Raw genomic sequence first — 15,576 nt, forward strand, 5'->3', positions numbered from 1 at the left:
CTACTACATGCTGCCCGGCGGCGAAGACTCCCCCCTTTCCTCGCCCTGACAGTGGCTTTTCCCCACCAGTACTCCAGTAGTTAATTAAGTGCTATAGAAAATGATCTTATCATTATTTTTTTCAGTTCTCCAAGAATGCTACATTGCTAGTACCATTCTAGACATACAGAGGTTAGTTTATTACATAAAATGAATGACTTAGCCACGTTACCCCTTAATATTTCAATGTGTATTTGTTAGAAGAAAGATATTTTCTTACATAAATGCAAAAGTTATCACATTGAGGAAATTCAACATTGATACAATATTTTTTTTAAATGTTTTTTCTTTATTGAATTTAGACATAGAGGAAGGGACAGGGAGAGAAAGGTAGAAATTTCAATGAGAAAGAACATAGGTTGGCTGCCTCCTTATTGAGCCCACAACCTGGTCATGTGCCCTAACTGGGAATCGAACTGGCAACCTCTTGGTGCACGGGTCGATGCTCAACCACTGAGCCACACAGGCTGGGCTATCATATAACTTTTTAGTCTCTGTTTTAATCTCTAACAGTTCCTCAGCCTTTCTTGGCTTTCATGACATTGACATTTTTTAAAGAATACAGGCAGCCCGGCCAGGGTGGCTCACTGGATTGAGTGTCGTCCCATGGACTGAGAGGTCCCAGTTCGATGCCCAGTCAGAGCACATGCCAGGGTTTCGGGCTCGATCCCCAGTGGGGGTGTGCAGGAGGCAGCCAATAGATATTTTCTCCTTAACATCGATGTTTCTCTCTCTCCCTTCCTCTTAAAAAAAAAAAAAAAAGTCAATAAAAAAAGTATTTTTTAAAAAAAGAATACAAGCCAGTTGTTATTTTTTAACAGCATATTTCTGATTTTGGCTTTGTCTGATGTTTTCTCACGATAAATTCAAATTATGTATCCCTGGCCAGAATACTGCACAGCGATATTGTATCCTCAGTTTTGATCACTCAAGCAAGGTTATTATATGGATCTCTACCGTACAGTTAAAACCATGCAAATATCCTGATCATCCAAACTCTCAGTCTTGACCCCAGATTTTTTACCCATTTCTGATGCTTGCCCAATCAATTCTCTGATTTCACTGCTCGCTCCACACTTATCAACCAGCATTCTACTGCATGGTAGTCCACCCACTCCCCTCTCTCTCTCTCATGCTCTTTCTTTATTACGGACTAATGGCTTCCTATTTGTTCAACAGTTCACTACTGTCCTCAGTTATATGCGTGTTCAAACAGTCCCAGATTTGACCAGTGAAGGCCTCTTCAATCAGCTCCTGGCTTCTTTTGATATATTTCCATAATTTTTTTAACAGCTCCTCTTTTCTGGTAACATTAAGATGTTCCAGTCTCATCTAGTATCTTCTTTTTCCAGCCCCGTAAATCAGTCATTTCTCCAAAGATCCCCGGTTCCTTTCAGTAGGGGCTGGTACTAGTGCCAGGTGTACTCACAAAAATGAGTGCCGGTGCACTCACTGCTATTAGAGTAGTTTGAGTCTGAACCTGCCATATCCAATTTGGTAGCCATTATGCATCTGTGGCTATTTAAATAAAAATTAATAAAAGTAAATTACAAATTTAGGTCTTCAGTTGCACTAGCCACATTTCACGTGCTTAATAAGTATATGTTAATAGCTACCCTATAAGACAGCTCAGATATTTATAGAACATTTCCAGCATTACAGAAAGTTCTATTGGACATTACTGGTCTAGACCCTTTCACAAGGCAAACTTAGGCAACACACACACACACACACACACACACACACACACACATTCATAAGTTCTCACTCTCCATTACCTTTTAAATATCTTCCTATGTTCCACTACATTAATTCTTTCTCATATTAAACCACTATTTGCTGACCATACACTATTGGATAGTTACTATTCAAGGCCCTGTAGATTGAGAAATGTGGGACCCTGTTCTCTAAAAAATTGAATGTGATGAGAAGAGAGAAAAATTGATTATTATTATAAAATAATGTATTACTGTAATAGAGGGTGTTACATCAATATATGCCCCATAGTGGGGGTGTCAAGGAAGGCTTTCTGGGAGAAATTACATGTATGAAATTTAGAAAGGTAAATAAAAATTAGCCTGACAACTTAAGGGTAATTTTGGGGTGGGGGCATTTGCTATTCTCCATCAGTTTCTTCATCTCTGTTTCAATTATTCATTTAAAATGCTTTCTTTATCTCCCTCATACCTTTTCAAAAATTCTGTTTATCTTTCAAAGTCACTCTTTTATGATATACTTTTTAGTACCTTTAACCAGACAAAGCCTAACCCCAAAATATACTATCTTTACTGATTTCAAGCACACAAAATATTTGGTTTATTTTTGTTGTTATCAATGTAATGGGTAAGAATCAGATTTATTGTTTACTAGCTGTGTGACCTTAGGCAAGCTACTTAATCTCCCTACACCTCACTTTCTGCATGTAAAGGTGGGATTAATAGTAGCTCATAGTTATATGTTTGAGGATTAAATAAGACAGTGTTTTGAACATGCTTAGCACTGTCACTGGAATATGATAAATTATATGGTCTACTAGTAACAATAATATCACATTTGTTCCTTCCTTTATTTGCTAAAAGTTTTAAATTTGTTCACATCTTTCTTTGCCAATCTTTACATTATCAAGATACACACACACACACATACATGTGTATATATATATATATATGTATTTTAATAACAGCTAGTAAAAACCATTAAATATTACTTCATATATAAAATCATTAAATAAAAATATTTTCCATTTGTAAATTCTAAAATAAAACTTAAATATTTTCAATTTGGTGTAGCATACAAATAATATCTGAATTACTAAATGATAAAAATCAATGACAAAAAAATAATAATAAAAACTAATTTGTCAGAATCCACATTCCTATTTATAATCAGATCATACAAAGCCATACCTGTAATGGGTTACTAATAAAATAAAGCATCTTGATTTTTATACAAATGTAGTCATTATAGAAACAATATTAAGTAAAAGCATGAAGGAGAATTTCTTTCCTTTGACATACTCTTTAAAAATATGATAGAAAAAAATATATAATAGGAAAAAAAGCATCTCATACAAGAACTAGAAAAACTTATTTTGCCTTTCATTGTAGTTTATTTAGATATGCATCAGAAGATATATATCTAAGGTTTGGCTAACAAATGAAAAATATACTCTTCAAAATGAATGCTTTTAATAAAGTATATTTTATTTGTAAAAAGTATAATCACAGACATGTAAAATTGCATTGTTTACAGTCTAGAAAAATAAAATGGAACACTCACCAGGATTAATAAATACCAAAAATGGAGAGTCATTTCCTCCAAAATAACTGATAGCTGTGAAGATTTTATTTTTCTTTTCTAAGCAAAGACAAATATGTAGTACACTTGTGTTTTCCTTATTAACCTTACCAGTAAAACTTGAAAAATCACCTTGATATGTAATTTTCCTTCAAATTAGTTTAAGAATAATAGTGGATTTAAAAAATAGAGATGTGCCCTGGCCGGTTTGGCTCAGCAGTCAGAGCGTCGGCCCGCGGTCCAGAGAGACCCGGGTTCGGTTCCCACTAAGGGCACGTACCTCGGTTGCAGTTTGTCCCCGGCCCTGGTTGGGTCGTGCGGGTGGCCGCCACTCGATGTGTCCCTTTCACATCGATGTTGCTCTCTCTCTCCCCCTCCCACTCTATCTGAACAAAAAATGGAAAAATGTCCTTGGGTGAGGATAAAAAAAAAAAGGAGATGTGACAAATTTCAGAATACATGCTATGTTTAAAAAATCATTAAATCCCACTAATATACGGCAATGTCTATTATGTCCCTTATAAACGATATATTTAGAACTTTCTAGATGGGCCTATGTGAGCGAGGGTGCACAGCCCACCCCGCCGTGCACACGAGCCCGCGGGGCACACTCACCGGCCGAGTCCAGCAGCAGGGGGGGCCCAGGCGGTACAGCTTCCGTCTGTGGACACTCTGAAGTGGCCTCGTGCGAGCTGCGGTGCTGGGGACCGCCAGGCCCGGGGACTTCAGCCTGGCCCTGTCTTTCCTCCTCTTCTTACTGTGCCTCTGGCTAGGTGCCCAGCTGCCCGCGGGGGCCAGCTCGCCCACGTTCTCCGAAGCGCTGAAACGCCATGAAATAGACGGGGAGTGGAGGGTTAAACCAAAACAAACAAAAAGACAAAGAAAACTAAATGTAAATTGCCTTAATCTACTATGACAGGAGAGTATCAATTTTATCCAACTTTGTGGCAACAACTGGGGAAAGAAGCTATGTGAATGGGGAGTTACATATTCAAGTTGCGCAAGTAATCTCTGCTTCTATTTTCTCCTGCAAAACAAATGCCCCATAAGTTAGAAATGCTCACATAGGTTCACTGGTACAATACAGATGTTTACTGTAACTCAGTAATCCACGCATATTATTTAGTGTTGTAACTATATGAATCAAAAAATATTTCGCGTATGGGTGAAATTACATAGGATTATAGGTTTAAAGAGGGCTCATCTCATCACTACATCATTCGTTGCTCTTAAGCACCGCATATTATTTCAGTGAATTTTGAAACAAAGATAAAATCCTATTAGATTTAGGATGTTTTTAAAACTTCTGATGATACAGAAGTCACAACTATAAAATAACTAAACAGAACAAAACTACATATAAAAAAGCATATTGATTTTATAATTATTATTCATGTGAATTTTTAAACATTGTATTTAAAATATTTTAAAACATCAGAACATCAGGAAGAAGTTAATGCTCATTGCCACATAAATTTAACTTCCTTTATACCAGTACATTACATATAAAATAATTAAGCTTTCAGGCACTACAACATAACAATTGCAACCTTACTTATACAGACAGAAGCCAGTCAATTTAGTATTCTAAAATCAACAAGTGAATCTGCTACGTGTGATATATAAGTTCTAATCAACATATAAGTTCTAAATGTGCTATTTAGTTCAAGTAGAATCAATACTTAATGGTAAATGTAAGATATGGTTTGTCTATAGAACAATCACTGGTTTTAAATCAAATTTATGGTTGCTATAAAATATTCTATTAGTTTGTGGATAAAACAATAATTCAAGAATGTTTTACACAGAAATATGAAATAAAAAATAAAGGTACCTGAATGGCTTATGTTGGTAAACCAAAGAGAATAATTAAATATGAATTTGGCAACTATCATACACTCAACATAATTGAGTATGCACTATTGTCCAGGTCAGTATAGGGAAAAGAGCTTATGATAATATTTCATTTCAAAAATATTGAGTTTAGTCTGCAGAGAGCTCTAGTCAAGAATGTTTTAAGTGCCAGTTAACAATCATTCTAAAGATCTGTCTGAGAAAGGCTTAAGAAATAATGCTACTCTCAAATTAACAGGTCTAATTTATGCTGATGTCACTTGCTGTGACCTATCATATGTATTACATGGAAATTTTTTTTTTAATCTTCACCCGAGGACATTTTTCCATTTTTTGTTCAGATAGAGTGGGAGGGAGACAGAGGAAGAGAGAGAGCGAGAGAGAGAAACATCGATGTGAAAGGGACACATGAGTGGCTGCCTCCCACACGACCCAACCAGGGCCGGGGACAAACTGCAACCGAGGTACGAGCCCCTAGCGGGAACCGAACCCGGGTCTCCCTGGACTGCAGGCCGAGGCTCCAACTGCTGAACCAAACCAGCCAGGGCAATTATATGGAAAATTTTAAGTGCACCACTGCTAAGTAACAGTTTGCTCTTAAGAAACCATCCATGGAGCTGGACCATGGGTAACAAAAAGGCATAGATGATAGCCAATATCAAGTTAGGAACTGAGCAGGGCCGGTGGCTGGCACAGAAGGCTTAGTCCTAAAGGTGAGCCACCATCTCCTTTTTTCTTAAGAGTTATTTTATTTTATTATAATTTTTCTTTATTGATTTGAGAGAGAGAGAGAAACATCAATGAGAGAGAACATCGATTGGCCACCTCCTGCATACCCCCCACTGGGGATTTGGCCCACAACCTGGGCATGTGCCCTGACCAGGAATCAAACCAGTGACCTCTTGGTGCATGGGTTGATGCTCAACCACTGAGCCACAATGGCCAGGCACCATCTCCTTTTTGAATGACAGCACACAGCTTTTGAATTGGTGAGAGGCTCACAGGCTAGTTTAAAGAAAAGCTTGTCATTTGTGTCACTAAATGTTATATTTTCCAGTTTCTAAGGTAGTTGACATTATCACAAAAACAAAGTTTAGTTGTATTCTTTTTCTTTATTTAACTATGTTCCCAGCTGCGGACAATTCATCCTCAGATGACTGTAACATTTTCTAACTACTAAGGATTCTTAAAAAGTGTCATCAGAAGTTATCCTTCTCAACCTACACAATAAAAACTACAAACATGATTAAAATAAATCGAAGAAGACACAAATAAAATGGAAAGATATTCTGTCTCCACAGATTAAAAGAATCAACATAGTTAAAATGGGCATATTACCCAAAGCAATATACAGATTTAATGCAATAAAGACTATGAATGGCCAAAGTAATTCTAAGAACAAAGCTGGAGGTATCACACTCCCTGACTTCAAATTATACTGCAATTGACAATAATCTAAACAGCATGGTATTGCAGAAAAACAGATACATAGAACAATGGAAAAGAATCAAGAGCCCAGGAATAAACTAATTTGTATGGGCAAATAATTTTTGACACAGGAACTAAAAACATAATATAGAGAAAAGAAAGCCTCTTCAATTAATGGTGCTAGAAAAATGAAAAAGAGTAACACTAGACGGCTATTTGTCACCATATGCAAACAGTAACTCAAATGGACCAAAACCTAAATATAAGAATTGAAACAATAAACTACATAGAAGAAAACGTAGGTACTAAACTTATGGACCTTGGTCTTACAGAAGATGTTATGAATTTGACCTCAAAGGCAAGGGAAGAAGAAGCAAAAATAAATGAATTAGACTATAGCTAACTAAAAATTTTCTGTACAGCAAAAGAAACCATAAACAAAATAAAAAGGCAACCAACTGAATAGGAGAAAATATTTGCAAATAATACCTCTAATAAATGGTTAATATCCTAAATATATGAAGAACTCATACAACTAACACCAGAAAACCCAAAATAATCCAATTAATGGACAGAGGACCTAAAACGACACTTCTCCCAAGAAGACATACTAATGGCCAACAGATACATGAAAACATACTCAATTTCACTAGCTGTCAGGGAAATGCAAATCAAAACCACAATGAGGTACCACATCACACCTGTTAGAATGAATGGCTGTTATCAACAAGACAAGAAATAAGAAGCGTTGAAGAGGTGGTGGGAATGTAAACTGGTACAGTCACTGTGGAAAACAGTATAAAAGTACCTCAAAAAAATAAGAATACAGCTACCATGTGACCCAGCAATCCTTCTTCTGAGTACCTACCCGAAACTTTGAAAACATTTATCCATAAAGATATATGTATCTCTATCTTTTTTTTTTCTTTTATTGTGGTACGTGCCCCTAGTGGGAACCAAACCCGGGACTCTCTGGTCCACAGGCCAAAGCCTAACAACTGAGCCAAACTGGCCAGGGCTATGTATCCCTATCTTTATTGCAGCATTATTCATGGTAGCCAAGACATGGAAATAACTGAAGTATCCTTCAATAGAGGATTAGCTAAAGAAGATATGGGTCATATATACAATGGAATACTACTTAGCCATATGAAAAGATGAAATACTGTCATTTGCAACAACATGGATGGATATGGAAAATATCATACTGAGAAAAACAAATCAGATGGAAAAGTCAGGACTGAGAGCTTTTTTTTTTAATCCTCACCCAAGGATATTTTTCCAGTTTTTGTTCAGATAGAGTGGAAGGGAGAGAGAGAGAGAAACATCGACATAGAAGGGACACACCAAGTGACTGCCACCCGCACGACCAACCAGGGCCAGGGACAAACTGCAACCAAGGTACGTGCCCTTAGCGGGAATCGAACCTGGGTCTCTGGACCGCAGGCCGACGCTCTAACCGCTGAGCCAAACTGGCCAGGGCAGGACTGAGAGCTTTATCAAAAAAAATGATCACAAAGTTCTGAGTTTATATTTCATTAACCATGTTTAATTTATCTAAATTATTTAATGACTTTCTGAAATCACTAGTTTTCTACTGCAATCCTAGAACATCTTAGCAGTTAAGATATTTATGGATGATAACAATAGGCATTCAGTTTGCTTTTACAAAGTACAAATAAAAAACTTCAATTTTTTAAAATACACTGATTACTGTAGGAACCAAAGGCCCAGAAGTGAGTCAGTTAATCTTTTGCCTGATATATTACTATAAATCACTACCAAAATCAATTTCTGCAAACATTATGTACTTCTATCATAATTAATAAATAAAACAATCTAAAGATACAGGTATATGGGGATAAATATTAGCTAACTTCTTGGTGTCATCTTGGTGATGGTGGTAATGGTGGATAGATGTGGAAGGACAGTCTAATTTTAAACTTTTTCTTAAAGCCAGTGAAAGTCTAGAATTTTTTATAGTAAATTATTCAAGTATTTAATAACCTTTGCTTAAACCAAACTGTGTTCTTACAAGGACTGGAGTAAGTATCATAAGTCTCTGCTCAAATACCTTTACTAAATAAGAAATTTTTGGACCTGGTTATAAATTTAGAATTCTAGAATCATAAAAGCATAGAAAATATTTCTTGAAATTATTTTTATTCTCAAGGAACAGTATAGAATAAGTATTCAAAACAATTTAAAAATACTGTTTTAGGCCAGTGGTTAAACATTTTCCAAACATTCACCTATTCTCATATTTAAATACACTTAAGAAGAAGCAGAAATCATTCATGGAAGAGAGAATTAGAATGTGCATTCTCAGAGATTATGATAGACCCCCCTCATTTCCCATACACTCAAACATATAAATACCCCCCCCCCCCACTGCTTTGAAATTTTATATCCACCAGGAAACTCCAAACATGAATTTTTTTGAAATACAGTATTTACAGACATAATTGGGTGAAATGAGGTCATACTAATTAGGGTGGGTCCTAAATCTAATCGCGGATGTCCTCTTTCTCTGTACCGCAGGCCGACGCTTTAACCACTGAGCCAAACTGGCCAGGGCGCGGATGTCCTTATAAGAGACACAACAAAGAGGAGACCCACCAGGGAAGAACGCCAAGTGAAGACTCAGGCGGAGACAGGGCCGATGGTCCGTCAGAGAGAGAGCACCAAGGGCTGCCAGCCACCGCCAGGAGCTAGGGAAGGACACCGAAGCATTCTTTCCTAGAACCTCCAGACGGCATGGCCCTGCCACCTTGATTGTGAACTTCTAGCCTCCAGACTTCAAAGAATACCTGTTACTTCAAGCCAACCAGTTAGTGGTGATTTGTTAAAACAGCACTGGGAAACTAATGCAGCCATTAAAATACACACCTAAGAATATTGTTTTTCCATAATTTATAATCTCTATTTCAAGTCTCTCCTCTTCACCAGTTGGAGTCCTGCCAATAGTGGAATTTACTACCTTCTTTTCCCTTGATAGTGTTTGAAAAAATAAATGCATCACACAATCAGGTGACTCAATTACATTTAAGATGACAGCAACCAACTAAAAAAAAAAATTATAGAATTGGACTTAAATAAACTCACTAAAATGGCTCACTAGGGGAATTACTTATCCTCAAATGGCAGAAATAAACACCTCTCTCAAATGACCAATAGATCAACATCCAGGAATTATCTGGTATAGAGAAAACAGTGCCTTGACTATTCCCCTACCTTGGGTATTAAGTAGGAGAACTAACCCCTTACTCAAAAATACAAGTCTCTTCAACTCTAGCAATAAGAAAATGTGTTAAAGTATACTGTAAAGTGGCATCCTAAGTTAGATGTGTTCACTCTAAAAAAAATTAAGGCACATACTTATCGTAAAAAAATTAATGCAGCCATTAAAATGGAAAAGAAATATTTTAAGTATAAAAAGCTTCAGATATATTATTGAAATAAGATATAAAAGTGCTTCTAATAGATCTCAATCATAAAAAATAATATATAAAAATAATAGCAAGAGAATATACACTGAGCAATATAGGTAATTTCCACTGTTTTCTTGGTATTTTGTAAATTTTCCAGTTTTCTACAAAAATTAGTCTTTTTTTGTGTGTTAGGGACTTCTAATACACTATTAAATGACTATTATTATTCTCTCTTATTAGAGTATAAGAGAATTAATTCGGAAACAACCAAATGTAATATGGACTTTGTTTGGATTCTGATTCTAAGGAATTAACCATAAGAAGATAATTTTGAGACAACTGGGAAAATTTAAATATGGATAGAGAATTTCATGATAGTGACAAATTATGGCTTTTATGTAAGAATAATAAGCACAGGGTAACATTATGGTATGTTTAAAAAGCTTATCAAATAAATATACAGACGTATTTATAGTCAAAATAACAATAGATTTAATTTGCTTTTAAAAAGTCCATAGGAAAAAAATGTGTCAGGAAGGAAAATAGCTGAAATGAGTTAGCAAATTCTTGAGAACCATAAACGCTGGGAATATGTGGATTCACTTTCTTATGCTTTCTGTACGTCAGAGTTTTCCTAATAAAATGTAGAGACAAGAGGTGCACTACTGCATTGCTATTTGCCATTCTTACCTCTGGCTCTTAACTTTAAGTGGGACTTTTCCAGGAAGCCAATATGATAGTTATATTTTCCTGAGAACTGAGACATAAAGCTTGTCAAATATTTCTAGCTAATTCATAGTTTGGGAGATACAGTTCAGATTTTTCAATATAATCTCTCAGCTGTTTTCTGACATACGAGAGTTAAATAGTTTGAAATTAAAACTTTAGCCCTGGCTGGTTTGGCTCAGCGGTTAGAGTGTCGGCCCGTGGACCAGAGAGATCCGGGTTCGGTTCCCGCTAAGGGCACGTACCTTGGTTGCAGTTTGTCCCCGGCCCCAGTTGGGGTTGTGCGGGTGGCAGCCACTCGATGTGTTTCTCTCACATCGATGTTTCTCTCTCTCTTCCTCCCTCTCACCCTCCTGCTCTATCTGAAGATAAATGCAAAAAAAATGTGAGGATTAAAAAAAAAAGATTTTGTGTTTTACTAATTACTATTTTTCATTTTAAAAGAAAATTTGGAAATAATAAAGTTGAAAAAAAGAAAGCAAAAATATTTTTCAAAATCCCATCATCTAAACACAAATATAACTTTCATTAAAATTTTTATTTATAGCCTTCAAGTTTTCTTTTCTATGAAATCAATACTATCAATGATTTTGTCCCTTAACATTCTAAAATAAGCATTTTTGTATATGATTACATACTTTCTATACACATAATTTTGTAATAGCTACATGACATTCCATCCAGTAGTTGTATAACAATTTGTTTGAACATTCCCTATTACATTAGGTTTTAGACATATTAATAGAGGTAAAAAAGGGGAAAGCAAATGTTTACAAATGAAAATAATTCCTACTGCTATTACTTTAAAAACATAGCAGGGGCTTTGGCAAGTTAGGCTCAGCTGTTAGAGGGTTAGAGTGTCAGCCCAAGGACCAAACAGTCCGGGGTTCAATTCCTGGTTGGGGTCCTGTGGGAGGCAACCAGCTGATATGTCTTTCTGACATCAATGTCTGTCTCTGTCTCTCTGTCTCTCTCTCTCTCCTTCCCACCCTATCTGAAGATAAACAGAAAAATACCCACAGATGAGTATTTAAAAAAAAAATTAAAAAATGAATAAAAACACAGCAGGGGATGTTTTATTTTCTTATTGATGTCTAGCTCATACGATAATTGATGTCATTCGTAGGCACCTAAAATTATGTTGAAAACTTCAGCCTGGGATGTGCTAACAAACGATGCCTTCTCATAACTGAGAAGTGACTATAAAATATTATGAGACTAAAAGAATTACCTTATATGTGATTAGTTTGCCAGTTTTACTGCAGTTTTTCAATTAGGATAGCCAATTAAAAAGAATGGCTGCATTTCATGAGATAATTGCCATTAGTGGAAATAAATGGAATGGCAGTGATTCACCAAAATTTAATTTCATATCATATTCTGGGACTCATCAAAGCAAAACAAACAACAGCAACAATAATAAAAATCTAGACGTTATTTCAAGTAGAAATTCACTTCCTCAGAGATAATACCCCATGGGGTAAACAAGGATCCATTGACAACATGTTATCTTCATTTGCGAGTCTGAGATCTAAAAACCAATCACTATCTCTATGCTGATAAAATGTAATGCTTCATTTGTTTGAAGACTCAGATTTTTTTCAGTTGCTCAGTTCCTGGTGACTCATCTGAGACCCTGCTGCCAAGATTAACAAAGCACAAAACAACAATTCTGACTTCTGGGAGATACTGCCACTAATAAAGAGAAGGAGGTTGGGAATCAATGAATAACAAGAGGACAAACAGGTGCCCTGGGAAATAATTAACCAAGCGAATTTACTTTAGACATCGTGGGAAAGGATCATTAGGATATTTAAAAACTGGCCTTAAGTATTTTTTTAAAATTATATTAAACAGTAAGTTATATATGATTCACTAAAAAAAAATAATACACAGAATAGGTGGCCAAACTTTAAAAATTCAGAATTTAAATTTCTTCTAACCTACTTTTACACAAAAATTACAACATAATATGATATAAGGCTAGATAGATATGCTTTCTTAACAGAACTTCACTTATGAAAGTACTTATCTGGCAATCCCAAGTATACAGAATGCAGCTAAAATGACAAAAACCTTTTAAATAACCTAAAAAATCTCAGTAAGGCCACGCACGAAAGCTCACTCCTGCCGCTGTTCAGAGAGGCCTCTCTTGCTAGAGAACGCCACTCACTACGGTACAGATGCATCTACCACTCTGCTCATCTGATTTCCTAGCCCGGAGTACAACTAGATGAGAGGAAGCAGAACTGCAGGAAGCAGCCATGAGAGCAACAACTAAAATATCAATCTACGAGGAAGAAGAAACAAATATGGAATGCTAATTACCTGCAAGAAATCCGGAAAGACATTTCCCTCATTCAACAAATATGTATTCGTGTTCACAATATGACTCCTGCTGATCTAGATGCTAGGAACACAGCAGTTAATAAGACAGGAAAAAAGTCCTGCTCTTATGGAGTTTACTTTTTCATCCAGGAAGGAGACAATAAACAAGTAAAAAAAAAAAAATCACACTCATTATCTCACTTGATCCTCAAAATAAGCCAGGACTCAAACTATTCTCATTTTACCTGTGACTTGTAAAGTCACCCAAGGTCACAATGGTACCAAGTGGCAAAGCTGGGATTGATCTCATATCTGATTCCAAAGGACATTCTTTTTTTTTTTTTTTAATTTTTTTCTTTATTGATTTTAGAAAGAGAGGAAGGGAGAGAGAGAGATAGAAACATCGATGAGAGAGAACATCGATTGGCTGCCTCCTGCATGTCCCCCACAGAGGATCTGGCTCACAACCTGGACATGTGCCCTCACTGGGAATCAAACCGGTGACCTCTTGGTGCATGGATCAATGCTCAACCCTGAGCCACACCAGCCGGGCAAGAATATTCTTAACAATGTGTTTTCTTCATAGCACTTGATCAGGGTATAAAATTTCATTTATTTGTGCAATTATTGGGTTGATATAATTTTCCCCTAATTAGACTCTATACCACAAAGACAGAGACTACTATTTTTTGTTCAATATTGTAAATATAATATATATGTCCCTGTGCCCAATCCAATTCCAATGCCTGGAACACTGAAGTCACTCAGGAGGTATTTGCTAACTATTAAGTGAATTATTTTACAGATATACAACTATTAATATTAATAGCCCCTGAGGATGTGGTGATAGTGATGAGCCTGAGTAATCAAAAAGAAAAAAGTGGAATTCATTCAGTATCATCCAAGAAGGCAATGTATAATACATTTTACTTAATTCTTCCCAAATGGTTTATTTGAAAGTTTTTGGCACTTGGGTAGAATCATCATTCTTCCTACTATCTTGGGTACCTCTTTCCATAATACTTTCTAGATTATTCTTAAGATTACTAACACATGTTGGGTAATTTCTCTCTATTCACTAAATCTCTTGATTTAAACTAACACAAAATGATTACATCCAAAGCAAAGTATAACAAATGATGTTACAAAAGGATATGCATTTTAGACTATATTGAAATCTACTTTGATTTGTTATTTGTTTGAAAAAAGGGAATTCCTCAAAAATAAACCCTTACTTGAAGAATGTCAGCACTAGAAACTATGTTAGAAAATATATGTATCCCAGTAAATTTAAAAATAAAGAAATGAGATGTAAAGAGATTAATGACTTGTCCAAGTCACAAAATGTCTTATGCAAAAAGTGTGTACTCCCATAATCACAAGTTACCCTAAAGGTACTAAGTTATTAAAATAAAAAAAACTATAATTAAGACTAAATAAAAGTTAAAATCTTTGGGGGTAAGGGTATAAGAAATTAAATACCCCAAGATGGTCTTTTGAGAAGGTATGTTTTAGGTAATATGAGAATAAAACCCAACAGTGTGTGTTCACTTTGAATTTCAGAGTACTTGATTTAATTACAGTATCCCACACACACTAAGCAGACCAAAGACAGGAGGAGAACAACTTTATACCTTTCCAAGAGATGTGACACCCAATACCGTATAACTAATGTCTTCAGTTATAGCTGGCCTATAAGTCTTCATATGCCCTCAAATTGTTATCCTAAATCAGACCACTTTGAAGCACATTTTTTTTTAAATCCTCACCTGAGAATATTTTTCCATTTTTGTTCAGATAAAGTGGGAGGGAGAGAGAGAAAGAGAGAAACATCAACATGAGAGAGACATATCAACTGAAGCACTTTTTTTTTTTAAGTTAACAAGAGCTCTGGCTGGTTTGGCTCATGGGTAAAGCATTGGCCTGTGCACCAATGAGTGGTGAGTTCGATTCCGGCCAAGGGCATGTACCTCAGTTGTGGTTCATCCCGGGCCCTGGTCAGGGCTGTGTGGGAGGCAACCAGTCGATGTGTCTCTCTCATGTCGATTTTTCTCTCTCCCTTTCTCTCTCTCCCACTCTATCGATAAAGAGAAAAATATCCTAGGGTGAGGATTTAAAAAAAAAAAATTAACAACAGTTCTAAATCAATGACTAGTATGCTGCCCACGATAGGAAAAAAATAACAGACCCTATCTATAATTTTAACATATATTATATTACATAAAAATATCAATGGCTAATATTATTAGGCTGTTTCTTATGTGCCAGGCATTGTTCTAAGAGTTTTACATATACTGTCTCATTTACTTCTCACACACCACATATCGTATGTTTACTGTATGATAACCGTATCTGCAAGACGTAATTTTAACTCTTAGTGATCTGTTGAGTAATATACTAACTTTGCATAGACCCAACATGTACCTTTTAAGATAATATGATTGTAGAAACTGGGTTGGAGTGGAGACAACCC

At 35.9% G+C, this 15,576-nt stretch overlaps 1 protein-coding gene across 2 annotated transcripts in view; it reads right to left on the reverse strand.

Moving 5' to 3' along the window:
- KANSL1L (KAT8 regulatory NSL complex subunit 1 like) overlaps positions 1-15,576 on the reverse strand; it is a 99,745-nt gene that overhangs the window by 38,811 nt on the left and 45,358 nt on the right. For both annotated transcript variants that reach the window (XM_036254360.1, XM_036254359.1), the window contains exon 5: positions 3,952-4,156. In XM_036254360.1, the coding sequence (XP_036110253.1) occupies positions 3,952-4,156 (205 nt within the window). The remainder of the gene's footprint in view (positions 1-3,951; positions 4,157-15,576) is intronic.

This window comes from Molossus molossus, unplaced genomic scaffold (genome assembly GCF_014108415.1).
Source record: "Molossus molossus isolate mMolMol1 unplaced genomic scaffold, mMolMol1.p scaffold_m16_p_11, whole genome shotgun sequence".
Taxonomy (NCBI): Eukaryota; Metazoa; Chordata; class Mammalia; order Chiroptera; family Molossidae; genus Molossus; species Molossus molossus.